The sequence below is a fragment of the Pezoporus flaviventris genome, unplaced genomic scaffold, assembly GCF_033815535.1.
Source record: "Pezoporus flaviventris isolate CSIRO_AGI_PZ_B2104156 unplaced genomic scaffold, CSIRO_AGI_Pfla_v1 ptg000002l, whole genome shotgun sequence".
NCBI classification, from domain to species: domain Eukaryota; kingdom Metazoa; phylum Chordata; class Aves; order Psittaciformes; family Psittacidae; genus Pezoporus; species Pezoporus flaviventris.
Window position 1 is genome coordinate 81,979,819 of NW_026892550.1, and position 26,408 is coordinate 82,006,226.

General features: G+C 48.1%; 1 protein-coding gene across 4 annotated transcripts in view; it reads right to left on the minus strand.

Annotated features, from left to right (window-relative positions):
* Positions 1 to 651: 651 nt before the first annotated feature.
* Positions 652 to 26,408, minus strand: part of LOC133264780 (chromatin remodeling regulator CECR2) — a 106,051-nt gene continuing 80,294 nt past the window's right edge. For 3 of the 4 annotated variants that reach the window (XM_061444718.1, XM_061444717.1, XM_061444719.1), the window contains 10 exons: positions 23,103 to 23,259; positions 18,279 to 18,408; positions 17,947 to 17,984; positions 17,752 to 17,843; positions 17,332 to 17,458; positions 15,476 to 15,909; positions 14,274 to 14,402; positions 13,358 to 14,180; positions 9,912 to 11,319; positions 652 to 9,063 (listed from right to left, as the gene is read on the minus strand). In XM_061444718.1, coding sequence (XP_061300702.1) covers positions 8,844 to 9,063; positions 9,912 to 11,319; positions 13,358 to 14,180; positions 14,274 to 14,402; positions 15,476 to 15,909; positions 17,332 to 17,458; positions 17,752 to 17,843; positions 17,947 to 17,984; positions 18,279 to 18,408; positions 23,103 to 23,259 — 3,558 coding nt within the window. In that variant the 3' untranslated portion in view covers positions 652 to 8,843. The remainder of the gene's footprint in view (positions 9,064 to 9,911; positions 11,320 to 13,357; positions 14,181 to 14,273; positions 14,403 to 15,475; positions 15,910 to 17,331; positions 17,459 to 17,751; positions 17,844 to 17,946; positions 17,985 to 18,278; positions 18,409 to 23,102; positions 23,260 to 26,408) is intronic. The other variant, XM_061444720.1, reaches the window with a different exon arrangement.

Here is a 26,408-nt window from a genome sequence, read left to right on the forward strand (position 1 = left end):
GTTGTCTTTAAACACCTCTGTGCTGCCAGGGCTGCAGCCACTCCCCATCTCACATGAGAGATTTAATAAACAGTGAACAGCAAGTGCTGCTTTGACATCTAATACGGATTAGGACCACCTCACATGAGCTGGAAAGGCTTCTCATTCCTCCAACAGCCCCTGAGGGGCATCACACTCTATGCTGCTTAGCATTAAAAAAGCACAAAGGGGAACTGCATAGGCTACATCAGTGGCTCCTTCATAGCAACATCACTCTGTGGGGTTTAAGGGCAATCACCCTTTTTAAAGCAGAGAGGTTTTGGGGGAACAGGCTACCTGTGCCCCTAGACTGTGTGGTGTTTTGGGGGAGGAAGCAGGCTTTCCAAGCACACCAGGGACTCAGGGCGGGGAAAGCAGCGACACCATCTCATTTCCACAGTGGGGTTGTTCATAGGCAGACAGCTGTGCTTCAGAAAGGGAAATGATCCCAATTAGCTTTCCAGGTGCTCTTTTGTAAATAGATTTCAGGTGGTACAACCATGTCTGACTGCAATCCAGGGCTCTGTCTCTCTGAAGAAAGCTCTCTGTGTTCCCCCCAACCACACCCCCCCCCTTACAAGGGCAGAGGGAGACCATGCAGGAGACAAGAAAACACACATACAGCGAGGGTGATTGCTATTTTAAGAACTTACTTTATACAAAATAACCAATTCATATGGAAATAAAATCTACAGACCTCCAAGGATCAAGCTTTTAAAAAAGTTCTTTAAAAAAATTACCCAACACACAGTATTAAACTAACTATTGAGGTAACTGTCGCTCTTGGGGAACAAAGGTAATCAGCAGACCAAGACAAAATATACACAATATAAAAATAAATAGCATTCCCCTTTCCAGTATCGACCAGGAAAGTTCACACAACTTTGCAGCAGCAGGAGAGAGAAGAGGATCCCTGACACTGTGCTCTACGGGATGGGGAGGGAGGCAGGGGCAGGGCTGCCGGGCAGCAGGCGATGGATGGAGAGGTGCAGCACCTCAGCCCCTGCTGGGGAGAGCAACTCCAGCACAAACTCCTTCTTGCACTGAGAAACTCAGGCTATCAAACCCAACCCTTCCTAAACAGCATGGGCAGCCATACAGCTCTGTATTCAGATGAGCAGGACCATGAGTGTTACATCCCACCACCCCACCAAACACCCCAGTGCAGAGCCCCTTGCAGGTCAGATTCCCCCCACTGAGGGTTGCAGGCAGGGGGCATTTTCACAGCTAATGCCACAGCATTAGCTCACCCTCTGGCTGTCCTGGGACAGTGGCAAGCATTTGACAATGCTTTTGCAGGCTTTTGCCCAAATAGCTGCGAACCCCCTCCCCGCCCCAAACCAAAAAACACAGCAACATAAGAACAGCCTCACCCGACAAGAGAAAGGCCCCCGTTTTCTCCTTGTGCCCCCAACAGACAGATTACATTCTTTACAAACTTACAATAATACAAAAAAACCCCAACATCACCCAACTTCAATAAAAATGAACGTAGTGGTATAGGCTCTCCTGCTACCTGCCCCATCAGTGCCAAATGAAGCAGCAACGGGTCACTCTCCTGCCCCAGAGGCATTAAGTCAGCAGTCTACCCACCCTTCCCTCTGTGGCAGCAGCAGACACCCTTCTTCCATGCGCTTGGCTTTGTGGACGAGGATGAACTTCAACTTTCGATTTCCCTTTCTACCTTCCCAAACACAGAAGCAGCAACCAGCTCTCTCCCGGCCACCTAAATAAACCCAACAGCTGCTGGGAAAGCAGGAATGTGGTGTAGATAAGATGCAGGGCCACCAAGAGCACCTTGTTTCCCACTCAAAGAGTAAAGCCCCCCAGTGTGTTTCACAGCCGTTTGCTCCCTGAAACAATATTGGAAAGTCAAGTTACACTGCTGCACATTATTACTGCTCAGAAAAACATCATGCAGCTGTGTTCGTTGATCTATCCAGGAGGAGAGGCAACAGCTTTCATGGTTGTACACAGTATGTGTTTTAAACCTAAGCCCCGCTAGAGGTAGACAGACCAGGATCACACGCAGGAGCCCTGCACAGAGGCCAGAAGCAAACCCTCATGCTGGCAGAAGGACAGGCACCACCACGCCAGGATGGCAAACCGCAGGGGCATGCGAGAGAACAACAGTGAGCCACTGGGGACACCTTAATTCCATGAGGAGAGAAAACGCGTACTCCCCACCTGCCTGCCTTATGGAGACAGCTGCCAAGTTCAACCTCCTGCCCTTCTACTCACATGGGCAGTGAGCTTTCATCTCTGACAGTAACCAACTGTAGCAAAGTGAGCAGAGAGAAAGAAACTTGAAAGCTAGGAAAGGGAGGAGAGAGGAAGTGCTGGCATGTGACACAAAAGGGGATCAGAGGATTTTCCAGACTAAGAGTTGAGCACTGAGCTCTTGTAGCTGCCTGGTTGGCTTCAGAAAGGGAGGTTGCTCCTCTGATGTGCTCCACAGTGTTTGAGTGCAATAGGTGTCTGCTTTCCTCTTACTGACTTGAAGGCCAAATGAGTCCCTATTGGGTGTTTGGTCTACCTTTATCCACAGCAAGGAAATTTTGCCCACAGGGAGTCAGTTCTACTTTTATTTAGAAGATATACCACTTACTGCCCTTCTGCTAGCGAGCCAAGTGTTTCCAAATGGAAGGGGCAAAGGACAGAGGGACTCACTAGAGTTGGTGAAATCCCAATTAATCCCTAACCCTAATGAATCCTTCCTCCCCTCTTCCACTGGTGGATGTAACTCTTGCTCTCTCCTGGACACACTGTCCACTTTGACATCCACATTTCAAACACAGGAAGACTGTTGCCGAAACAAATTTAGGGCACTGCTGCAAATAAAGGGAAAAAAACCCTCAACTGATGCCAGGCCAGCAGTGTTAAAACTACAAAACGCTTCATGGTCTCTCACACACTGCATGTGAGCTAGGATAGGACAGTAACCAAAACCAGAACAGCACCATGCAGCTCACTACACCTGCACTTCGAAGGTACACTTGTACGTTGCTATCTAGTTTCAAACACATGAAACCTTGTCCTGAATCTCCTAGGGGTGGAGCAAGCCTTGCTCTTGTCATCCCAGCAGCTCCTCTTTGGAGACAGCTGGAAACTGGTCCCTCCCCAGATCTTTTTCAGAGGGAGGTGGGCAGCAGGGAGTGAAAACCAGGATGCGTAGTTCATTATGTGCTGGCTAAAAGCTTTTTACTTCCGCATGGGCGGCAGGGGTCCTGCCAAGCCCAAATGTCCTTTACCCCCATCTGTATGTTAAACAGGTACAGATGGGGAAAGGCTGGAAGGTCAATGTTTGAGATGCTTTCTCAGTTACAATGAGCACCCGCCCTTGATGCTTGTCACATGGCCTGCAGCTGCACTACTTTTCCAGCCTGCTGTCTCCATCTCAGCCTTACAGAAAGGATACGGCACTCACACACCTGCCCTTCAACCACCAGCATGGACTTACAGCAGGAATTCTGCAAGAGCAAACTCCTTTACCACCATTGAACTGCAGTGACAACTTTTTGAGGGGTTGCCCTGATTAAGCACAGATGTAGTTGCATGGAACCGGGAGCAACCATACCATCACAAATCCCCCTGTTTGTCTTCTCTGAGCCACCCCTTGGGATGGTACTTCCCTGTCACTCAGTTTGGCACCTTCTGAGGAATTCCACAATGCATATTGCAGCACTATCCCCTTGGAAAGGGAAAACAGAACAAAGCCATCAAGAGCAAAGCAACTGCCCTGGCTGAACACAGAGATGCACAGAAGACTGTCAGAGATCAGTAGAGGGAATAAAGGAAGGTTGTTTTCTCATTATACTTTCATTTTAAATGGAGAAGCGTTGGGGTGAGAAGCTGCAGGAGAACTGCCTCAGTCAGCAGAATGAAAGACAGCCTCTGTGACTAGCTTTCAGATAAGACATCAAGAAGCTGATAGCTCTCCAAGACCCCGAGAAACCACACTTACAAAAATATACACAGGAGATTAGTTTCAGAAAGTCTGCATGGGAAAGGCATTTGGCGGATGAGAAAGAATCAGAAGCTCTTCCAAGAAAAGTGTCTCCATGTACTTTAAAGTCGCAAATCAAACCAGTTGGGCCTTGAAGCTTCAAATTTACTTTCCTCTTTTGTCGTCCTCATTGCAGGCTGGTGCCTTGGATTGCTACCAAGTGGTTTGGTGGGTCACACCATGGAATTTATAGACTGCAAACTTCTGCTAGACACAGCTAAAAATCACTGCAAAGCCTCAAGTGACTGGCCTTCTTAAAAGGCTTAGCTGAATTGCAGGGCCTGCAGTCCTTCAGATGCCCAAAGCTTCCAGAGTCCCAGAGGGAGTTTATACAGTGACATTTACAAGCGGCAATTGAGCATCTCAGGAGCTTGGGAACACCACACACCACTTGTGAAGGAGGAGGTGGTGGGGAGAACAAGAGGCTAAAAATCCAGAGTAGCATACAAAGCTTTTTTGAGAATACTGGAAATCTTTGTCATGCTCAAGCATGGTCAGCATCATTGTTGTATGCACGGTATAGTCTTAAGTTTAAGATGAAATCTGTAATTATAGCAAAACACATCCTCTGTACGGGAAAAGTAATAGCTACAGGAAACTCTGCAAAGTTGCTAGCTCAGGATGCCTTCTGAAAAAGGATCGACTGGTATATATCATACTACAGCAATGCTGGGGGATGAGAAAGAGGGCTTCCAACCAGAGTCTGGAAGTTCCTAATTGTGTTAAAATATTATGTAAGATAGGGACACTAGTATGGCATTCAAAACCTAGGATGTTTTAAAATGCAGATACATTTCTCCTGCGCTGCATGCCAACCCTTGGCATATAAAGAACTGCCATTTTGCTCTCTTATAGATCCCTCTTTAAACCAGTGTCTTTCACAATATCCACAAAGCAGGCCTGTGCAGCATGGGATGGGAAACCATAAACTATAAAACTGATGTTTTCTGCTGCTCCACACGTGTTTCCACACCGGCAATCTGCTCTGTGCCCTCTGAGGGGGGGCCAATTTTCTCTGATTTACTCAGATTGTATGTACCTAGTGAGATAGAGCTCTGATTTTAGGGGGATCCCTAAATATCACCACAAAAGAAGAAAATCCCAAACACTTATGAACAAAGCATTTGCAAGTCTGGAAACTCTGAGCTAAGATTCCACAGGCAGCTCTCTACCTTACTGTGTCCTGTCCCCAGGATAGCCCTTATCCCTGTAGCCCAGCCATAGTTCCCCTAGGCTATATTAGTACTTTTCTAATATAAACCATGTGTCCTTACAACAGCAGCTTGTTAGTCACTTTAATAAGAATTACTGACTACATCAAAAGCCATTTACCTAGAAACCCTCCCAAAAGGAGTCAGTCACTAATCCGTTTTGTCTACCATCCACAAGTTAAACCCTTCTCCCAGATTTGCATTATATCAGGTAAGGGATAATATCTTCATGTCACACACTCCACATAAGATCCTCAGGGTATCTGTCACTGTCCAACACTCCACTATGCTCTCCAAGCAGACCACAAGTAATTATTGTTCTTATTTGTTCCCTGTTTTGATCTGGGCTTGGTACTCATCCAGATACCATGCCCGCTAGGAACCATGATTTCAGTGCCAGTTCCAGCTGAAGGCCAACAGTGCTTCAGCTTGCTTAGTTGTTTTTTTTTTTTGTAGCTTCTAAAAACCTCCTGTTTCACAAAGTTCACAACAAGCTGAATGAAAGGCACTTCAAATATTTGGGTAATGAGACAGAAGACACAGGCTGAAGTACAGCAGGGGTGGATGGAAGAATCTACATTCACATTTCCAGAATTTCAAATACTTTGCTACAAGTTACATTTTACAGTTCCTCTATTTTTAAGTGTGCTATTTCCAATCCTTTTTATACCTACAATGAACTAAAGATTGCTTTACAAGGAGAAGCAACTGTGTTTTCCTTTGTCTCAGGTTTATTGTCTTGAAGAGCTGCTACACTTGGTGTTTTTCATATATACCTGCAACTGCTTCAGTATCTCCCTTCAGTAGGAGATCTAGGCCTGCATTTCAGAGCAGCTTGGGCACCTCTGAAAACCCACTGCCAGCTGATGAGCCAGCAGCAGACCCTCAGATCTAGGACTATTTCAGATGAGCCATAGCACAATGTTCTTGGCTAGGGAGAGCAGCTACCTGGTTCTCAGTCAATGGACAACCTTCAGGATCATCTATTCCAGTTTACACCAATCCATCAGTGACAATTGCTTCTTGACAGATCAGCACAAATGAAAAGGAAAAAAGAAATACACCCCCCAAAAAATCTCCCTTTTGTAATGGCATCTATAGATAGGCATTGTAAGTGATTCACATTATATTGAAGTCTTCCTTTGTTGAGGGACCAGCTGTCCCAGGCAACTGGAGGTTCTAAGCAGACAGCAGCTATAGCTCACAGGCTAGCAGCAGCAGTGAGTAACAAGAACTGCATTTATAATCACACTTGAGGGAATAGCATGAAGAAGTTTAACTCCTGTTAGGCTTGGAAAATGCCTTGGCCCTGCACACCTCAGAGGCAAAAGTACTGTAGCAACAGAGCAGTGGAAGTTATTGGTAAGAGGGCATTAATGTGGCGGCCCTTCCCTGTTCTAATTATTTTAAGAGAGAAATGTTCTCATCTTTTAGGATTTTTGTGCTTATAAGAGCTTAGGACAGAAGGATAATGGCTCAGTGAGATGCTACCTGACATTTGCTCAAGCAGCTTTGCCAGCACATGGTAGATCTATACAGCAGGACAAAGGCAGTACAGTCATGCATGCCAGTGCAATCCAGCTGAAGATAGAGGTGATAGCACCATCCAAGACAACAAAGCAGCCAGAAAAATTCTCCAGAAACTTCCAAAGACCCTCTCCTAGCTGGTAGCACAGACTAAAGGGCACATTGCTCTGTCCTCACTTCTAGTGCTCTTGCTGGCATGATTTGTCCAACACATCAGTACATCCTCCCTTTAACCATACCCCTGTACCCCTCAGTGCAACCAGCAGCCTGCCCACTAGGGCTATGGTCCCAGCAGATCTTGCTGCCCTGCCTTGTAATGTAGAGACTCCCCTGTTTTACCCCAGCTCCCCCAAGAGTTATCAAATCTGTTTGCCTGTTAGCTTTAAGGTGTGAATAAATGCAGATGAGATTCCTACTGAATTTATTTGCTAAACCTGCCTTTGAACACCAGTGGCTGACAAAGTACTGCAACCAGTACAAGAGGAAAGCCCCTACAGAATACATGCAGCCAAGTGAAGCTGCCACTAGCCCTGTAGGACCTGCTGCTACCTATCAGTGATGACAAAGTTAAACCAACTCAACTCTAGCATACTGCCCTCTCATCCCTCAACCTCTGAGACATGCAACCTCAACATCTGATTTGGAATCAGTGTTTTCTGATTCACCTGCAACTTGCAAATGCCAAATCCAACTCCACAGGCCAACAAATGGCTCACATTGCATTAAACCAACAATTCCATTCCACTAAAGCAGCCTCATGCTCTTCCTCCACAGGAACTGAGAGTGGTCAGGAACACTGGGGTACTGCCTGCTTTGCAGCTGCTAAGAAGTGAATATAGCCAAGGGTCAGAGAAAGAACTTGGCTCCTGCCCTTGGGCAGCAGGGCACTACAGATTTGCACAGTTTGTTCTACTGGACAGGTGCCACTCCACCAGCAGCTGCATTGGTTTCACCAAAAATAGGCTAAGATGACCACTTTCTGTTTTCCAGAGCACAAATTTCTCCTATCAGAAAGGCAGAAAGGGTACTATACTAGCAGAAGGGACGATGCCCTGAGCGTCCCATTCTGGTTTCAATTCCTGGTCCTGGTTTCCTTGTTCCCCCATGCTGACAGGAGCTGGAAGTGCACTCAGGCCCTGGATCCAGAGGGGCAGAGGTGGGGGTGAGAAGAGAAGGAGGAAGAAGACAAGAGAAAGAGGAGGACACATTATGCTCCTGAGCAATTCCTGCTACTAAGTCAACCAACCATTGGGTCATATCTCGGTTGCAGAGGACAGGAAGGAGGACAGCAAGTCATCCATCATTCATTCCCTCCCCTCTCCCCCCAGACCCTCACTGTATCCTGAAAGATTTCAGTGTGATATGATTGTAAACAGTTAAGGATTCCTCCAGTGCTAAGCCCACTACAAGCTGGGCCCACCCCCTCCCCCATTATGTACAATACATTCACCAACAACAGAAATTTATTTAAAAAGGCAACAGGTTAAATTCTGTAAACTGGATCCAGCTCCAAAACACACATGTTAATACTACAAGTAAAATTCCATCATCGTCCTCTTCCACCCTGAAAAATATACCTGAGTTTAGCAGTCAATGAACATTTCTGCCCCCACCCCTGCCCTCCCCCCACCCCAAAAATCCCTCAAACCCTGAATGAGACGCAGTCTCCGGTCACGGAAAGCCACCAGAGTGTGATGCTCGCCCTGTGGTGGCGAGCCAGCTGCTCGGCTGGCTGGGGCCCAGCACCGCTCCAGGTTCCCAACACAAAAGCCATCGCAGCACTGTGTTCCATGCATCCAGGAAGCTACATGCTGCTCGGGTCAGGGGAGGTGGGAGGAAGGCCTGCCCCTCCTCCCCCTTGTCCAAATCGTGCGTGGCTTTCGTCTTCATGAGGTCCTTCCTTCCTCGGACTAGCTCTGGAAGAGGAAGAACAAGAGTTGGAGGCTTTAACTGGCAGCTTTAGAAAGGAATAACCTCATGACTGCATGCAACCAGTTCAAAGCTAGCACTATTGGAACACCTAGATTACATTTTACAACCAGCTGAGACCATAGAGACATCCCCAACTCCTCTACATAGCACTAGTTCACTTCCCAGCTTCCCCCAGTGCTTCCCACTTCATCAAACACTTCTCTTTTAACCAGTGGGAAGGGAAAGACTTGTATGTGAACTCTACTCTCTCTAGCAGCCCTTACTTGATCCAGAGGCAATGCTGATGGTTTTTGTGATGTCAAATCTTCCCGGGACATGGTTGCTGTAGGCATCTTTGGGAAGGGAACTTGAGCCTGATGCATTTGCATTCTGGAGCCAGGTTGAATAGAGAGAGTTTTAGCACATGAACTCAAGAGCAAATCCCATTACTTCATTGAAAGCATACATAAAACATTCACATACAAGCATGCACCTTGTGTAAACTTCTTTCTGGCTTCCCCCAAAACACAACCTTTAATCCATGCCACCCTCCCAGTGGCTTAGTTGCAAGCCAAGCTCCCTGAATACTAGATGGAGGACTGTCATGCCAGGACTTTGACAAAGCTTTAACAGTGGAATCATATTTATAAAATCTGAACAGGGAATTTTTGGAGTAGCGCAGTTTTCCACGTAGGAATAAAATGTGATACGCACAGTCTCAGTGAGAAGTAATTATCTGTCAGGGAAATTTGAGACAGAGAGGAAGGACAAAGCAAGAGGAGGGGAGAAAAAGGGAGCAACATTACTTAAGTAAAGGGATTCATAACAAGAGGCTAACTTCTACTTTAGTTAGCTACTCTGCCCCACTATGAGAAAGATGTGATAAAATACTCGCAAAGATAAAGGCAAGAGTCCATTTGATTAGGAGATGCACAACCCTGAATAATGCATTAACAAACACTGACAGATAAAACAAAGCACTGGTGTGGGGATGGATGGGACAGGTTAACTGGTCTCCATGTTAGCAATTGCCACTTGTTTTTAAGGAGTTGTACGAGACTCTCTCCAGCTTAAGAGACCTCGCACTCCAAAGGTCTAACAGTCACCAGTTAGCCTTTCAACTTTGCTTGCCATCTCCCCTGACTTCAAGCATTATCCTTTCAAGGATATCCAACACTTATCATCACAGGGCTTCACCCCCCTCCCACCTTGCCTTCTCGCAGAAAACACGATCTTACCCCGAGGGTCTATACAAGTCCTGGGGTGGCCCCCCCATGCCACTTCCACTGCCTCTCTGCTCCATCAGCAAGGCCTGAAAGTGACCTACGTTCTCCTCTCGGCAGCGGTACAGGGGTCCCTCCTGAGAGAGGCCGTTAGTCTGGCTAGAGACCGGATGATGAGATAGGTGAGCATTCATGGGCGATCCATATGTCCTGGGCTGGAAATGACTGGCGGGATGCCGGGATGCATAAGGAGAGCCAGTCTGTAGCATCACCCCATGGGGAGGGAAAGCTGATGGGCCGAATCCCATCCCTGAGCCCAGGTGTGGTGGTGGGGCTCCGTAGAGGAACTCCCCTGCTGCCACCGAGCTCTGCCTCTTTGTGGCTGCATTGTGGTTGTCCAAATCAAGAAACTCTTTGGGACTCTCTGGTCTTTCCTGGGACTCCTCGGACTTCTCATCTTCAGGCCCCAGATCCTGCCCATCGCTTGGAGAAACCTCTTTGGCACTCGCTATGTCCATGCGGTTGGGAGAGGCCAGGGCAGCGCTCAGCGCCTCGCAGCCCTGCAAGCCACTGGTGGACCCCCGGTCCGGGAAAAGGGGTCTGGCCAGGGATGGATGGGCAGTGGGATGCCCGCTGGGGCTGGCCTGGGGATGGAGAGGCCTCTGCCAGTCCGAGTAGCCCTGCGGACAGGCATAGTAGGGCGGTCGCTGGTAGTGGTGGTAGGAAGGTTGAGGCTGTGGCTGGTAGGGGTAGGGCATGCCCTGGGGGGGCCGATACCGGGGGAAGATGCCAGGGTGGGCACTGCTTGGCTGGAAACCCCGTGGAGGAAAATGCTGAGGGTGGGAGGCAGGAGGAGGAGGCTTCCCCCCCATCATGGGACCGAACCCCTGCAAGCCTGGGTTGATGTGGTAACGCCCAGCTGAATTTGGGTATTCCAGACCAGGCATGTAGAGAGGGTGGAACTGGTTGGGGGAAGCTCCCATGGAGCTGGCATCCATGCCAGGGAGGCCAGTGCCCTGTCCCATGCAAGGTACAGCTGCTTCAGGCAGAGCCTTCCCCCCACCACAGAGGGGCTTCTCCAGCAGGTTGGCAGCGAGCCCCTTCCCCTCGGCATCAGATGCTGGCCCCTCGCCCGCTGCCCCATTCTCAGGGAGCGTACCGCCTCTCTCAGAGGTGTGCACCAGGTCCCTCACACAGCCTGGGCCACTGGCATAGCTGCTCTCCGCCGGCCACGAGCCCTTGCCCTGTCCGGCCTTCAGGTCGCCCTTCACACTGGAACCATCTCCCTCCCCATCTGGGGGCAAGGCGTGCCTGGTGCACTCCATGGGCAGTGGGGGCTTGGGATGAGGTAGGAGTTTGGCGTAGGCTCCGTCGGGAATGCCAATGCACTGAGCCTTCTCGTCCATGCCTGCTGGTGGCTCTACTGGAAGGGAGGAAGAAAAAGTCACACATTGGTCTAACTTCAGAAAATGGCCCTCCCAGCCCAGCACATGCACACACCTACTCACACTCCCCCAAAGCACACACGCCAAAGATTAATTCCTGCCAGCTTAACCAGGTGTACTAAAATAGCCTCTCAGCATCCTCTGCTGTTGCTAACCCAAGCTGCTGGGCAGCTCTGTCCAAGGTGTCCCTAACACTTCATTGCAAATGCATGAGAAAAACGGGCGACCTTCTAAAGCCATGAAGGTCCTTACACTGTACGCACTCAAAAGCCTATAAAGTTCCACCTTCTACTCTGCCTCTCTACAGGACTGCTGGAGCATGGCATCAGGACAGCTGCTCTTCTGCAGGGCCTCCCTCCCACACCCACCTTCCCTTCAGAGACCTTTAGCAATTCTGAAGTGCATTTTCGCAGAGGTAGGTGACCTTTAGCAGCTGTTCCATTTCAAAGAACTCTTTTAAAAACTACTTGTGAGGCTGCACCTCTCTTGGAAGAAGATAGCACATGTGGACTGAACTCTCAAGATACAGGCATGCCGTAGTTTGCAAGTAAGTCACGCGTCCATTGGAGTAACACTGCACACGTGGATTTAGTCTGACACAGGGGCGTGCAGAGGCTGCCTAACAGAGAGGCAGAATTGGGAAATACCGCTGTGGGGTCCACATAACAGCAAGATAAGAATCTGGAGTAACAGCAGCTTGATTTCAGGCTGTGTTGCCCCTTCTGGTCCACAAACCCCACTTGCCCACAGCGTGGCAGAAGCACTACCACAACCAAGATGCTGCAAAGCCAATTGCAGCCATATTTTAACCAACTGTGATTTGGAGATGCGACTGCTCTGCCCTGCAATCACTCAACGTCCTCCCCCAGTCTCTGTTCTATATCCAGCACAGTTAAATGATGATGACTTTTAAGCAATGCCACACAAGGAAAGAGTTTGCTCCTAGCGCAAGGCACACGAGGGATCCATAAAAGATGCAAGGGTTTTGATCTCTAGTTTACCAGCTAGAATTAATGAAAAGAAAATTTTTTTTTGATCTCTGGGGTTTTTTGATCTCTGCTTTAGGTTTGGTTTATTTTTAAGTTGGGCTTTTTTTGATCTCTAGTTTACCAGCTAGAATGAAATTCAACTAGAGAGAAACTTGTGATGGTGCACGTGACACACTGCCGTCCCACCTGAACCGACACAGCTGCTGTGGAGAAGCCATACTCAAAGAAGTATATTTAAACCATTTATTCACATAATATCTTCTTTTCTTACCTAACTCTCTGTAGATCCCATTTTTATATTAATTCCAAGTGAGCTCTAGAAGCACCACAGCCTATGCTTTGCATTTGCACCCCAAGGCAAACTGATAGCTTGCAGGTACAGCTGGGACAGAGGGGACCCCTGGCAAGCTACAGTGAAACAAAACAATCTTAGAAAGTCTAAGCGATGGCTGGAGTAGGAAATATATTCCAATTCAGATTAAAGAAATACACACATGTAAAAACTGAATGCTCCATCCCTAGTGATGCTCAAGGCCAGGTTGGACAGGGCTTTGAACAACCTGGTCTAGCGGAAGGTGTCCCTGCGCACGGCAGGGGCGTTGGAACTGGGTGATCTTTAAGGTTCCTTCCAACCCAAAACAGTCTGTGATTCTGGGATTTTATTTAATCAACATTTTAATTATTTTCTAGAAAAGAAAACCCTGCTTTTGTTGCTGAGCTTCAGCCACTGCTTAAAACTGACTCTGGCAAGCCTGAAGATCAGGGCATATTCTCCACTTCTCTAGGAGCACAAGTCCAAATAAAGCCACATTTGCAGCACAGCACATCTGTATGACAGTCAAGGTTTGGATCCCTAGAAATTTGGAGCCCAAGAGCAACAAATCCAGTCTGAGGGTGCTCCTGCCTGCTCCCCACAACCGCACACCAGCACGGAATGGGAAATGGTTGCACTGTCCAGCAGGTGGGAGGAATGCGTGTCAGTGAGCGGGGCAACAGATACAGGCCGGAAGGTCACTGGAGAGGTTACCTTGGTTGCTGTCCATCTCCATGCTCTGTGCGGTGGGATCCTGTGAGCCCCCATTGCCCACGGCAGGCTTTGGGGGCTGCACGCTGGCGGCGGAGGCAGCGTGAGCCAGCTGCGGGAAGGGCCCGGGGAGGTGCGGCGGCGGCGGCTGGCGAGGGTGGTAAGGCACACCCGGCGGGCACACGCGGGAGGACAGCTGCTGCATGGCGATCATCTCTGGGCTGTCCATCATGGACTCCCCGCCCTGGCTCCCCCTCTGAACCTGGGGCGGTCCCCCAAACAGAGCAGCTGGTGGCTGTGGCATCCTCTGCCCTGCGGCTTTCCCGGGCGGTCTGATATATCCTGAGGGAGGCACCCCGTGAGGTAGGAAATTGGATTGCTCAGTCCACTGGCTGGGAGGCAGTGGTGGCCTCATGGACCGCGGGTCCATCATATGACCCAGGGTGCGGGGCTGGAGAGAGGGCCCCGGCCCCATGGGCGCCTTCTCCTCTGGCCCCACAGTGCCCTGGGCGGTGGGGCCGTGGCTGCCGTTCCATAGGGCTGGGTGTGAGCGGTTCAGGTACTTGTAGGGCCGGTACATGTGCCCTGGGGGGACCTCCGAGCCCTCCGGCGGCCTCATGGGGGGCCCGTTATGCCTCGGGGGAAGGAAGCCCTGCTGGAACTGGGCTGGTGGGTACACAGCGTCTGGCGGGGGGCCGCTCATGCGCCCCAGCTGCAGGGCGCCTGGCCGGGGGCTGAGGCCAGAGACGTGGGTCGGTCCTGCGCATGCCTGCTTCTCTGGGGCTGCCAGCCTGTGCCCGCGGTGCTCGCTCAGTCCCACGGCCGGCTGGGGAGGAGGGAGAAAGAGATGAGGGGTTCTCAGTGAGAGCCATCCAGCAGGGCCTGGGGTACTGGATCCCTTGGCTGTAGTGGTTCTTACCTGCATGGAGAAGTGCTGGTGCTGCTGGACTGGGTCTCCAGGATGGGGCTCAGGCACTCGCGGTGAGCCGTACAGTTTGGTGGGATCCGATCCATGCAGGGGACCAAACGTTCCTGGCACAGCTGGTCTCTGGGGGACAAGGAGAGGTGCAGGAGGGAGCAATGAAACGGTTTGTGGACCACAGAAAAACTGCAGAGCTGCTGCAGGCAGGGGGAAGCCAAGGCTGGAGTAACCACAGGAGCAGATGAGCTTTTTGGAGGTATACATGAAAAACCTGTGGTCTCTTTTCTACAAGGTGACACACAGCCCTCCTGCCAAAGTCACTCTCTCACTCCCCATCCATATATTCCTGAGCTCAAGGTTGCAGTACACACACTTGTCACCCAACTACTTAGGAGCAAGCAAGAAGACTGGAGGGGGCAGTGGTTCACTCTGAGGACCGTACAAGAGTAAGCAAGCAGGTCAATGGGGTAAATGAACGTGCTGGATTTCCTTCACAATGCTTGTTGCTTCCAGCTCTCCTACTGCCTCCCACTGTCTGCATCATAAGAATTGCTCTAAAAGGATGAAGGGTAGCCTGGATCTCAGAGAAGCAGATGATACACCGCACCCACAGGACATTGCTAGTTGCAGTGGAAAAGGCAGTGAAAGATGGGCGAGGAACAGCCCAAAGGGGAGGCAGAACAGGTGGCATTCAGAGAAGAAATGGGTTAAAAGGAGGTCACTGCTGCTGTCCAGGGTGGCCTTGTGTTTGGTTTCATTTACTGCTTTTATAAATACTCAAGGCACGAAATACACACAGATGGCACAAAGCTATCAGGCATCTGTAAGCAACTGAGACAAAAGAAGACTGGCTTGTTGAGCATCATAAAACTGGAGGTTAAGAAAGGAAATACAACTGCTTTCCATGCACAATGGGGTAACTCTCCAAGGAGAGAACTGGGGGAGCCAGGGCCGGCGCAAGCCCACATAGGGACTTGCTGGTTTTGAGAAGCATCATAAGATTGTCCCTAGCTCCTGTGGCAAAAACTGAAGCTGTACCAGTTTAAATCTAGGGGCTAGAAACCATAGCCCTGACCCTTAATCTCTGGGGAAAGGTTATTGTGACACAGGAGGGATTTCACAGTCAAGAGTTCCATTCCCCTTTATTTCCCCCCCTCCACAGGCTTGATGGGTAAAGAACAGCAGAGCCTGCTCCTTACCATCTGTCCGGGATGTGGTACAGGGCTGGGCATGCCGCCATACTGCAGAGAGCGAGGGAAACCTCTCCCATTGGAAGGACCCACTTCTCGAGGAGGCTGCAGTGGGTTGCCACTCTGATCGTCTGCAGAGGACGAGGAGAAGGAGGATGAAGAGGAAGAGGAGGAAGAAGCAGGAGCCCTGGAAGCAGCTCGATATGGTGGAGGTTTTCCTCCATTTTCCAGGCGTTGCTGCCTTTTCCCTGCTCCATCTGGGTCTCGAGACCGAGTCCAAACATTGCCTGTGCTGGAGCGGCCAGTCCGCCTGCTCCTCTTCTCTCGTCTCCCATCTTCTCTGATCCAAAACTCCTCATCTGTGTCTCCATCTTCCCCAGGGAAGTGCTTCATCATTGCTCGGTGGAAACACCTCTCTAAGTTGTAAGCCATCTTGGTATATTCTGCAGTCAAAAAACCCCAACAACATCAGGGACAGAGGCTTACAGAGAAAAGCAATTAAGTAGAATCTGACTTTCCCCATCAGATAAATCACCTCCCCTCCACCAAGTTTCTTCGAGGAAGACTTTTGTTTCTAGCTAGTCAACTTTGGTTTATGTTCTCAAACTTGATAAGCAACACAGCACCAGATTTGTTCAGTAACCCCACCAGAGGACAGGCACACAGGCATGACAAAGTACCATTAGCAGCACAGCCTGCAGAGTCAGCATTAACTCAGTGTTCCAGCATAGTGCCAAGAATTACATTATGAGAAGCACCACCTCTGCTTGCAGAGATGTGTGACCTGCACAGTTAGCCAACAGAGTGCTGAGAGAAGAAATGTGAATTTCCAGCAATGCACTTTGATTACATTCAGAGGCTTTTCTTGGACTTGTTCAAATCTCTGATGTATGCTACAGGACAGAGAAAAATGAGCAAATATATTTATCTATGTACAGTTTCTAAAGCACTTGCTGACCCCGACACAAAAACTGTTGCCAATACCAGTGTCCCTGTTGCATCATTTACAAGGACAGTTCTGCTCAGAGGGGCTCTTACTTTTCATCGGAATGGACAGGAAGGAATAGAGATGTGAGAGGTATTAATGACAAGGGCTTGAGGCAAATGACTTTCCAGTTATTTCCACCAAACTAACCCTGGAGTTCCTCGGGAAACAGAGCTCTCCCAGTGGCAGTGCAGGAATGCTTTTACCTGGGGCCCACAGCAACAAGCTGGGTAGCTCTACGTATTTTCCCTTTCAAGGCGGTGCTAGTGAGACACAGTCTGCAGTGATGACCCACCATATGGGAACTGACTTTTTACCTAAGCGACACATAGAATTTTAATTGGCATAGCAGTTAAACCCAGGGCTTCCCATTTGCAGACTCATTTTATTCACTCAGTAGTAAAGGAATCCAAAACCTACATTTTTCCATCCCAAGGACTACAACTGTGGTTCATTCCTCACTTTTCTGTGGTACTCAACAAAACCTGGGAGCTAGCCACACTCCAGACTCCAATGCTTTTCAAAGTCTGTGTTAGGTATTATGAGAAAGAAAGGCACATGTATACACACAGGCACATGAAGGAATGAGCTCAGAAAGAAACAGACTATCTTCTCTTTGTATATTCTGTCTTCACCCTCTACCAATATGGAGCCCCTTAGTGTGCCATGACCCAGTTTGGCATGACCAAATTGTGCTAAAAACCTCACTAAAACCCCAGGCCTTTTTACTCAGGGGCTCCAACTCTTTTGTTCAGCCTTCCAAAAATACCCTGAAAGTGAATGAGCACAAATCAAGTGCTGGTGAGTAGGAAAAGATCACTGCTTACTTGCTTTAACTGAGCACTGCAAATAGACAAACTTAGCATCTTACTGCTCTTACCACTGCCTTCACCATTGTACTTAAGACAGTTCCTGAACATGGTCTTCATATCGCCCACAAATTCTTCCTTGGTACAGTACTGACCTCCATTCAACTTCTTCTCCATGCTAGAGATGTCCATGGGGGCCTGAAATGCAACAAAACCTCCCTTCAGTTACAGCAAGCGCAGTGGGGCTTACAAAGTTGCATAGCTAGCTTCCTCATGTAAGGGGAAAGGAGAGTGGAGTCTGCTCTCTTGAAAGAGGTAGCCTCTCATCTTTGGTTTCCTTGATTTGTAAGGTTTAGAAGGGACTACTGGCATCATGCATGTAGTTTGACTTCCGAGGGTAACATAGCCCACAAAACTTCTTGACACTTAGAAAAGGCAGCATCCCAGTCAACAAAGTGCATTAGTCAAGATGGCTGGACCACCTTCCATACCTTAATGATCTGGTAGTAGTTGGGAGCATACGATTCATCAACAGGTTCCAAGAAGGGCCAAGAGTCCTTGTGAGCCTTTACCACATCTAGAACTGCCAGTAGGCAAAAGAAAGGTGAAAGATTATGCACACACCCCCAGGGCAGCATTTCAGTTTGAGCAAGTCATGCAAAGGGGAAAGCTGGGGCAGGACTAACCTTTGTACATGGCTGTGAACTCATCATCAAGTTCAAAGCTGTAATGGGAAGAACAACAGTGAATATGCAGACTGAAGTGAATACGAGACATGCTCTTGTACTTCATTTTCACCCCGTGCACACTGCCAGTGCACGGGGTTGCATGCCAGTTGACAAATAGACCTTATCACAAACACTCCTCTACCGTGGACCAAACCCAGATGTTTCTCAGTGTACTCCTTGCTGATCTCCAACCTCATTTCTTCCTCCTCACTCCTGTGAATGACTCCTCTGCTTCACAGACTTACTACTTCAATACATTCACATGCTGCAATGCCCAGCTGTATACTCACAGATCCTTGGTCCTTCGCTCTTCCCTGGTAGGGGAACTGGGATCCAAGTGAGAAAGCTCAGGGGGGAGCTCCTTCCCTTGCGCCAGCAGCCAGGCCCGCTCTTCACGAAGCTTCCTCCTCCTGGCCCGTTCTGCAGTGGGGAAAGAGGAGAGGTGCAAAACCATTCATCACTCCTTGTCAACGTCATCTTGCAGGGAAAATAAAGGCAGATCCTGCAGTTCTCAAGAACGCCAGTAAAACGTCCTTGCTCTTTCTGCAAAAGCAGCAACAGCACAGGAGCAGAGGAGGTGAGAATACAGCACACCATCAACATGCCTCTTCATTTTCCCTTGACTTTAAAATCACTGATTCTGAAGCATTATTGTGATACAGATGCTTCCCATGGCATCTTCCAGACAAATTCCCAACTGTGGTGAGATACAAAGAAAGGTGTTCAATGCACAGAACTAGGCATAGATCAGGGCTATGGAAAGAGCTGGCTTGCTAAGTTATCATCCTTCAGAAGCTTCACCTCAGGCAGGTGAACTCAAGGCAGCTGGTTTACACTGAGGTGGATGAAGAACAGTACTGAGGGAAGGGTGAAGTTCTCCCAGCTGGGAGGCAATGAGAAACTGGGAACATTAATATCCTCCACCATGGTGGCTAGCTTTGGGCAGATTGCTCAGGTAGGCCTTCATGGCCAGCAACCAGCGTGAGCAAGCTGCCACACAGGAGGGCCACTGGGACAGCTTTTAAGAGGTGAGAGACAGGAAGAAGCAATGCTGGTAATATAACCTGTGGTTTGCAACCAGACAGCTGGCTAACAGATTGCTTCATAATAGAACGTTTATGGGCCCGTATGAACCTCATTTCCTTTCTCTTATAGGAAATCTGAATTCATTTGACTTGCTAAACACCTGTGGTTGTACCAACTTTCTGCAGGAGCAGAATTCTGTGAAAATAATGCTCGAGGAGAGATGTCATAGGTGTAAGACCCCAGAAAAAAAGGCCACGCTGGGGAACACTCAAGAGTGAAAGAAAGATGGGGGAGACTTGGCTAATACCCTCTAGCAGAGGCTCCATCTTCGGAATACGGAAAAGACCCAAGCTCCAGCTCTGGTGGAAGAGTATTAATTTACTGTCTTACTCTGTCAGTCAAAACCAAACTTGGGATGGGGGTTGAGAGCACAAGAAAACTAGGAATAGCTACAAGGTGGATATTTCCAGGGAGGTCCATGACCAGATATGTCAAAGATCAATAAATTAAAGTCCAAATTTCCCACTGGAAGTCTCTGGGTACCATTGAAGTTGGAAGGACATGACTTGCATCTACAGAAGTTCAGGTTAGATATGAGTAAGAAGTTCTTTGCTGTGAGGGTGGTGAGGCACTGGAACAGGCTGCTCAAAGAAAAGGTAAATGCTCCATCCCTGGCAGTGTTCCAGGCCAGGCTGGACAGAGCCTTGGACGACATGGTCTTGTGTAAGGTGTGCCCATGGCACCTTGCCCGTGGCAGGGGGTTGAAACTGGATGATCTTAAGGTCCTTTCCAACCCAAACTATTCTATGATTAAATTGCAGTTAAGAGATCATCTGCATCTGTCCAGGCACAGTTCAGTATTTCATGCTTCTTTTGTAAAATTAGCATCACTTAGATGACACTGTAATGGATGCTTAAGTAAAAAAGCTGAGAAAGACATGAGGGCATGACTTGGGCAGCAAAAGGAAAATCTCATGGGAACAGAAGCCACAGGGTAAGGTGATGCACATTTCAGAAATAATCAAGGCCTGCCAAGGATTTGGTCTGATAAACTGCCATGAATCAGGGAGCACTACCCTGGTACCAGACTGGAGCTCAGTCAGGATTAATGGCAGGTCCCCCTACACAACAGGTGATTAACACACCATGTTAAACATCACTGGCAGAGCTTGTTGCCATGCTGTTGGCCTAGGTTGAATCCTACCCAGCAGCTTTCAAAATCTCAGCATTGTCCTAAAAACAGATAGAAAGTCATATGTGCAAGAGATAATGCTGGAGCAGCATCTGGGAAGAGAACTGGGAAACTCTAACCCACTGTTGTGGAAGGAATCTATAAAGCTGCCTTAACTCATAAATTCAGGAACAAATAGATGGGCCCCACAGGAGGTTTGCTACTTGGGGTGTGCATTGGCGGGAAGTGAAATCCCAGAGTGGAAGCAGGAACATGATCTAAAAACAGCACACGGTCCAAAAGAGGGAAGCAGGTGAAGCGCTGATGAAGTACATCAGAGAGCAGATATTTCACCTTGTGTTTTATATCTCCCCTCTGCAGAACACCTTACAATATTAATGTTAAATCCCAAACAGACTGCAAAATACAGAAAATCTTTGCTACCCTAAAACCTCTGTCAATGGATGTCCAATTTTAACAAGTCTGATGCAAGCAAGATAATGACTTCATTTCCTAACCACTTTCTGTCCATCATAAGAACTGTCAGGGAAGTAACTGTTAATGGCAGATGTATTTGGCAATAAGGAAAGATGGCTACGAGGCCAGTTTTACCTGGAGAGCTGCCGTTTCATCTAGGGATGAAAAAAAAAATACTGCAGTGACTTAACTGAACAAGTCAGCTATTTATATAACCTTTCCAAACAGCTTTTGCACCAGCTTGAAATGGACTCTCCTGACATAGCCTAAACTGACTAGGGACAAATTTTAACTAAACTGGAATTGCACAAACCAAAATAAAAGCATGTCTGCCAAGAAAAGCATGAATGTAGCTAAATTAGCTTAAAACAGTTTATTGCCCAATCCCATGCCAGTTTCTTTGAGTGGCTCTCTGGTGGCTTTGCATCACCACAGAATCACAGAAGGTTGAGGTTGGAAGGGACCACCAGATGTCATTCAGCCCTACCTCCCCGCTCAAGCGTGGTCACCTGCAGCACATTGCTCAGTATTGTGTCCTGACAGCTCCTGAATACCTCCAGGGAAGGAGACCGCATAACCTCTCTGGGAACCCTATTCCAATGCTCAGCCACCTTCACAGTAAAGGAGTTTGATCTCATGTTCAGGTGAAACTTCCTGTGTTTTAGTTTATACCTGTTGCCTCTTGTCCTACCTCCTGGCACCACCAAGAAGAGTTTGGATACATCTTCTTAACATCCGCCCTTCAGATACTTGTATACATTTATTAGATGCCCCTGAGCCTCCTCCAGGCTGAACAGACCCAACTTTCCCAGCTCTTCCTCATACAAGAGATGTTCCAGACCCTTAACCACGCTAGTAGCCCTTTGCTGGACTTGCTCCAGGAGCTCTGTGTCTCTTGTACTGGGGAGGCCACGACTGGACACAGCACTCCAAGAGAGGCCTCCCCAGGGCTGAGTAGAGAGGGAGGATCACCTCCCTCAACCTGCTGGCAGTGCTCTTCCTAATGGACACAGGATACCATTGCCCTTGTGGGAAACAGAGGCACACGGCTGGCTCATGGACAACTCATCCACAAGGACCCCCAGGTTCCTCACCATAGAGCTCCTTTCCAGCAGGTCAGGGCTCAGCCTGTAATAGTGCATGGAGTTATTCATCACGAGGTGCAGGACCCTGCACTTGCCTTTGTTGAATTTCTCTGCCCATCTGTCCAGCCTGTCTAGATCCTTCTGAATGACAGCACAGCACTCTGGGCTATCAGCCACTCCTACCAGTTTTGTATTGCAGCAAACTTGAGGAGGCATTCTATCCCTTCATCCAAGTAATTGGTGAGCAAGTTAAACAATACTGTACCCAGATGATGTAGTGACTGAATTTACCCAGAAAAGGACATGGCTTATAGTAGAATAAGAATTTTTTTACAGGTACATTTATCTTCGCGGCTCTTCTGGAACTTTGAGATTAATATTGTCTATACAGATGGAGAGTTAAAGCACAGAGGCTAGGCAATTTGCCAAGGTGAGAGAGATATATGTGGCTGATATTGAAGGCTAGATGATTCTCAGTTTAAAGCACTGGATTAGCTAGGACTGGCAACCAGGACTATATGGAGGCCAAGCAAGTAATTGGATTTTCTAAAGGTTAAAAAGGTAAGCAGGTAAAAGAAGCTATTCTTAGATAACATCTGGTCTGCTAGCAAACATCTGGTAGCAGACGGTTTCATCTTGGAAAGTTTACAAGGTTTGCATGAACTTAATCCTTTTTCCTTTTTGGACTCTTTATCCATTTAAATATCCACAATTCTGATACCACCACACATTACCACCACAGCTTTTTGAAGACGAACGGCAAAAGCCCAGCCAGCCGCTGCAGCAAAAGCAGCAGATAAAGGAATCCCCATAAGGGAGACTGGCAGAGAGAAGGTGGTCAGAAATGAGCCTGCTCTTAGACACCAGTGCCTACATGTACTGGCTGAATGCCTGCTGTCTGTGGCTTGATCATATTAAACACAACACAGCTGCTTCTTGCAGAACAGCTTAAATCAGCATTTAATTCAAAACCATGAAAAAACAAGACCAACACCTGAAGCTGGCACCTCTGGCGCTCTATTTAGCTTGGTCCCCTCATCTTTAGTTCTCCAAATAGTAAGGCCAATAGCAATATAAAAATACTACTCTTGCTACCCCCAGCTGGGACAAGGGGAAAAATAAGCATGGTTTGAAGATAACGCAGCTGAAGAATGCACTAGAGAGCAGCCACCAATAGTAAGGGAGATAGACAAAGCAAAAGAAGTTGCCGTCAGACCAACTTATCCAAGGTAAGCGCCAGAAAAGATATTCCTGTTAGCAGGTCTGGCAGGGGAGGGATGCAAATGGCAGATCAAGATCTCAATCTCGGCTTTGAAAGCTTCCCCTCCTGCTTCACACTGGCCGCATGCACGTACCTTCCACTGCTTTGACTTTCTCCTCCATCTCTCTCTTCCTCTCCTCCTTTAGCAGCTGTTCTTGCTCCCTCTTCTGCACTGCTATGAGGATTTGGCGTTCCTCCTCTTCCTCTCTGCGCCTCTGCTTCTCCATTGAACTCAGCACATTTGGGTTTACCTGTGACAAAATGGTGCAACAAACACTGTAATGCATAGGCTTATTGAAGTCTGAGCAGAGGCAGGTTTACCCTGAGCAAGCATTAGAGCATACCTACAATGAATGGCTGGGAGGAAAAAAGGGGTAAAAAGAAAGGATGTGTACATATGAATTCTCTGATGAAAAGCAACATGTAGAGGAAAGTTATTTGTCAAGCAATGAAATCCTACTGACACAGGGACAAAGGAAAGAGAAGCGATGGGTTAGACAAGCCAGGGATGGATCGTGTGTATTTCCCTTCTGGGCAAAAGGGCTGTTGACACCCTAACACAACACCACTACCCCTTCCAGCGAGCGGATCCCCACGTTGCAAGCATGAGCAAAAAGGAGTATTCTGTTGAACCTGGCCCTGCTATAAACCACAGAGTACTTTGGATAGGAAAAGAAACTGGTACAAAGTATTGTTTGGAGTGCTTTCCTTTCAAAACAAGACCAGCCATATTTATGCACACTAATATCCCTTGAACTAGCTTCATTTGTTTGGCCAGTTTTCCTGCTGGGTCCCCCAACCAGTTTTCTCAGTCAAGGATGCCTGAACTCTTTATTGCTCCACTTCCTCACCTCTCCACTGCCAGAAGGCTGCAAGGCTGTGCTTGATCCCACTGAGACCGTAAGCTTCCCAAACCAGGGTCATCTGCTCCTATTTCTCCAGTAAAGTGCAAAGTACGTATATGGCAGTAGGGAATTACCTTTATTAGCTGAATTTAACTATAAGGCAAATGAATTGTTCATCCACCAGCCACTCCCACCTCATTGACTTCTGCAAGACCAGGATATGCGTGCCTTATCAGCAGGGAATATAAACTGGAAAAGAACAACGGGCATACAGCTTTCTACACCTTCATTTTCAGGGAATAACCAGCAACCACCACTTAAGGCAGAAGGCATTTCCTGAGGATTAGCAGTCAGTTGGAGTCCCTTGGCTGCAGCTCAGACCATCAACTTCTACAGGCCCATTATTAATCCCCTGAAAAAAAATCTGGCACCATAATTACTATTTTGTCCTTGTTTCATTGCCCAGAAGTGAAACCTCAGGATGTTTTGATAAAATGTTGTCCGGTTTCACAGTACATTCATTCCCCCCTGCCTTCCCTTCCCTACACAGCACTGCCCTATAATCTCCCTTTGCAGCTCTCCATGAATGAGCACTGTGTATTATATCCCTTTTTCCAGCAGCAACAATACATATTCAGAGAATTTTGCTTCAACCACGAATGGCCACAGAGAAGTGTCCAAGACAGGGTGATGGGACCCTTGTCAACATCAGGACATTTAGAGACAGACTGGACAGCAAAAACACCTATTCTGTGCTGATCTTTTTGGGTGGAACGCACAACATGATCTCACCACAAGGGAACTCTGCTTATCTTCTTTTCCTTTTTATATCTTTGTCAACTATTAGAACTTCATGCTTCCACCCCTTCCCAAAGAAAACCATTCTGTGACTTCACATGCTTTTAGATTAGCCAGCTTCTCCTCACATTCAGTCAAAAGTTAATTTCTCATCCCTTCACTCCATCCAATTATTCCTGGTTACGCTCTTCTGGGTGAACATAAATTCTCCTCTTCTTCCGCCACACTCAAGCCTTTATGGGCTTCCTCAGACACTTACACAAAACTCCCACGTTTCTGCAATTAGGATAATGTTTCCTTATAAAGCAATCCATCCAGCTCCCTAATCATTTCAGTTGTCTCTCTCAGACCTTTCCTCCAACAGATCAATATCCAAACACCAGGGTGCCCAGGAATGAAACTGCTGTGCCAAGTACAAGAGGTCAAAAACCTGCAGAACTGAGTTCTACATTTCCACTTCTGATTGTTTTCATATCCCTTTCTCAGTTGCTCTACCATCTGATTTTCTACTCCTGTATTGCAAACAACTTCCTTTCAGGTCTGATCCTGACCACCATCAAGCAGTTTCCTCCGAACTTTCTTGATCAAAAGAAAGGTACCAAAAAAGTGAGATTCTACAGCAATTAGAAGAGAAAGAGGTGAGCATGAACCAGCCACCAGAAATTGGTACACCAAGATATTTTACTGAGGATGTGACCATCAGCCTTTAGATTCTCCATCCACTAGATCTAAGCCATCCTGGCGTGCCACACTGATTTCTTCAATTGCTGGCGCACAGCTCAGACCTTCCTTTTCCCTGAATTCATACAGCTTCCACCATTCTTGTCCTATGGACACATGAACACAACATCCAAGCTGCAGTGCTCACACCAGGACCTCTTCAAGCCTGCAGAGTGCATTCAGCACCCTATAGTGACACAACACAGAATGCATAGCACATTCCAGATCAACCCACCAAAAATATAGCATTAACAAAGCAACAGGACAATTTGAACCAAAGGAGAGGATGTCAGCTGAATTAGGAAAAGAAGAAAGGGAAAACCAGAAACCGCAAACGCAGTATAGTGAGCACCAAGAACTGCAACAAACATCCACGACTGCGCTCGCTCCCTGCAGTGCTTGCAGGACATCAGCAATGCTGGCACGGGCTCTTTGAGATGATTCAGACACATAAACAACCTGATTTTCAGAGGTACCTTCTGCCTGGTGTCCCACTTAAACCCATTAGGGATGAGTGTGCTTAACTCAGGGTTAAAAAGCGTAAGTCAATACAAACAAGCAAACTCCTATCAGATGCGGTGGAAGCAGAAGCCTATTGGAATGATAAAAACAAGAATCCAACACAAGTTAAACTTCCTTCCTGACCAAAGAGGTGCCAAAGGGACGCTCTCCAGCTTCCTCCCCACTCCGAGGATAAAACCTAACCCTCTCGTGTGACTGCAGCACCACCATCTCCTTCCCTCCGCCAGAGAGCACTCCAGGACACAATATCTCTGCCTTCACCCCAGGGACCCCGAAAGGGCCAAACTTATGCCTTTTGCTTTGCTCTCCAGACAGTGGATATCAGGCTTCAGGGGCAGAAGGCCAGGAGGCTCGGGTGCCCTGGCCCCCTCCAGCCACACGTCCTGGCCCCTCATCCTCCAAACCTTCCCTGCTCCAGTTTCCGCAGCACTACCCTAATGAGGGTGCTGCTCAGGCGGCTCTTTAATGAGGAGCTAATCTGAACCACCTGTTGAGAAATCCCCCGCAGGATTAGG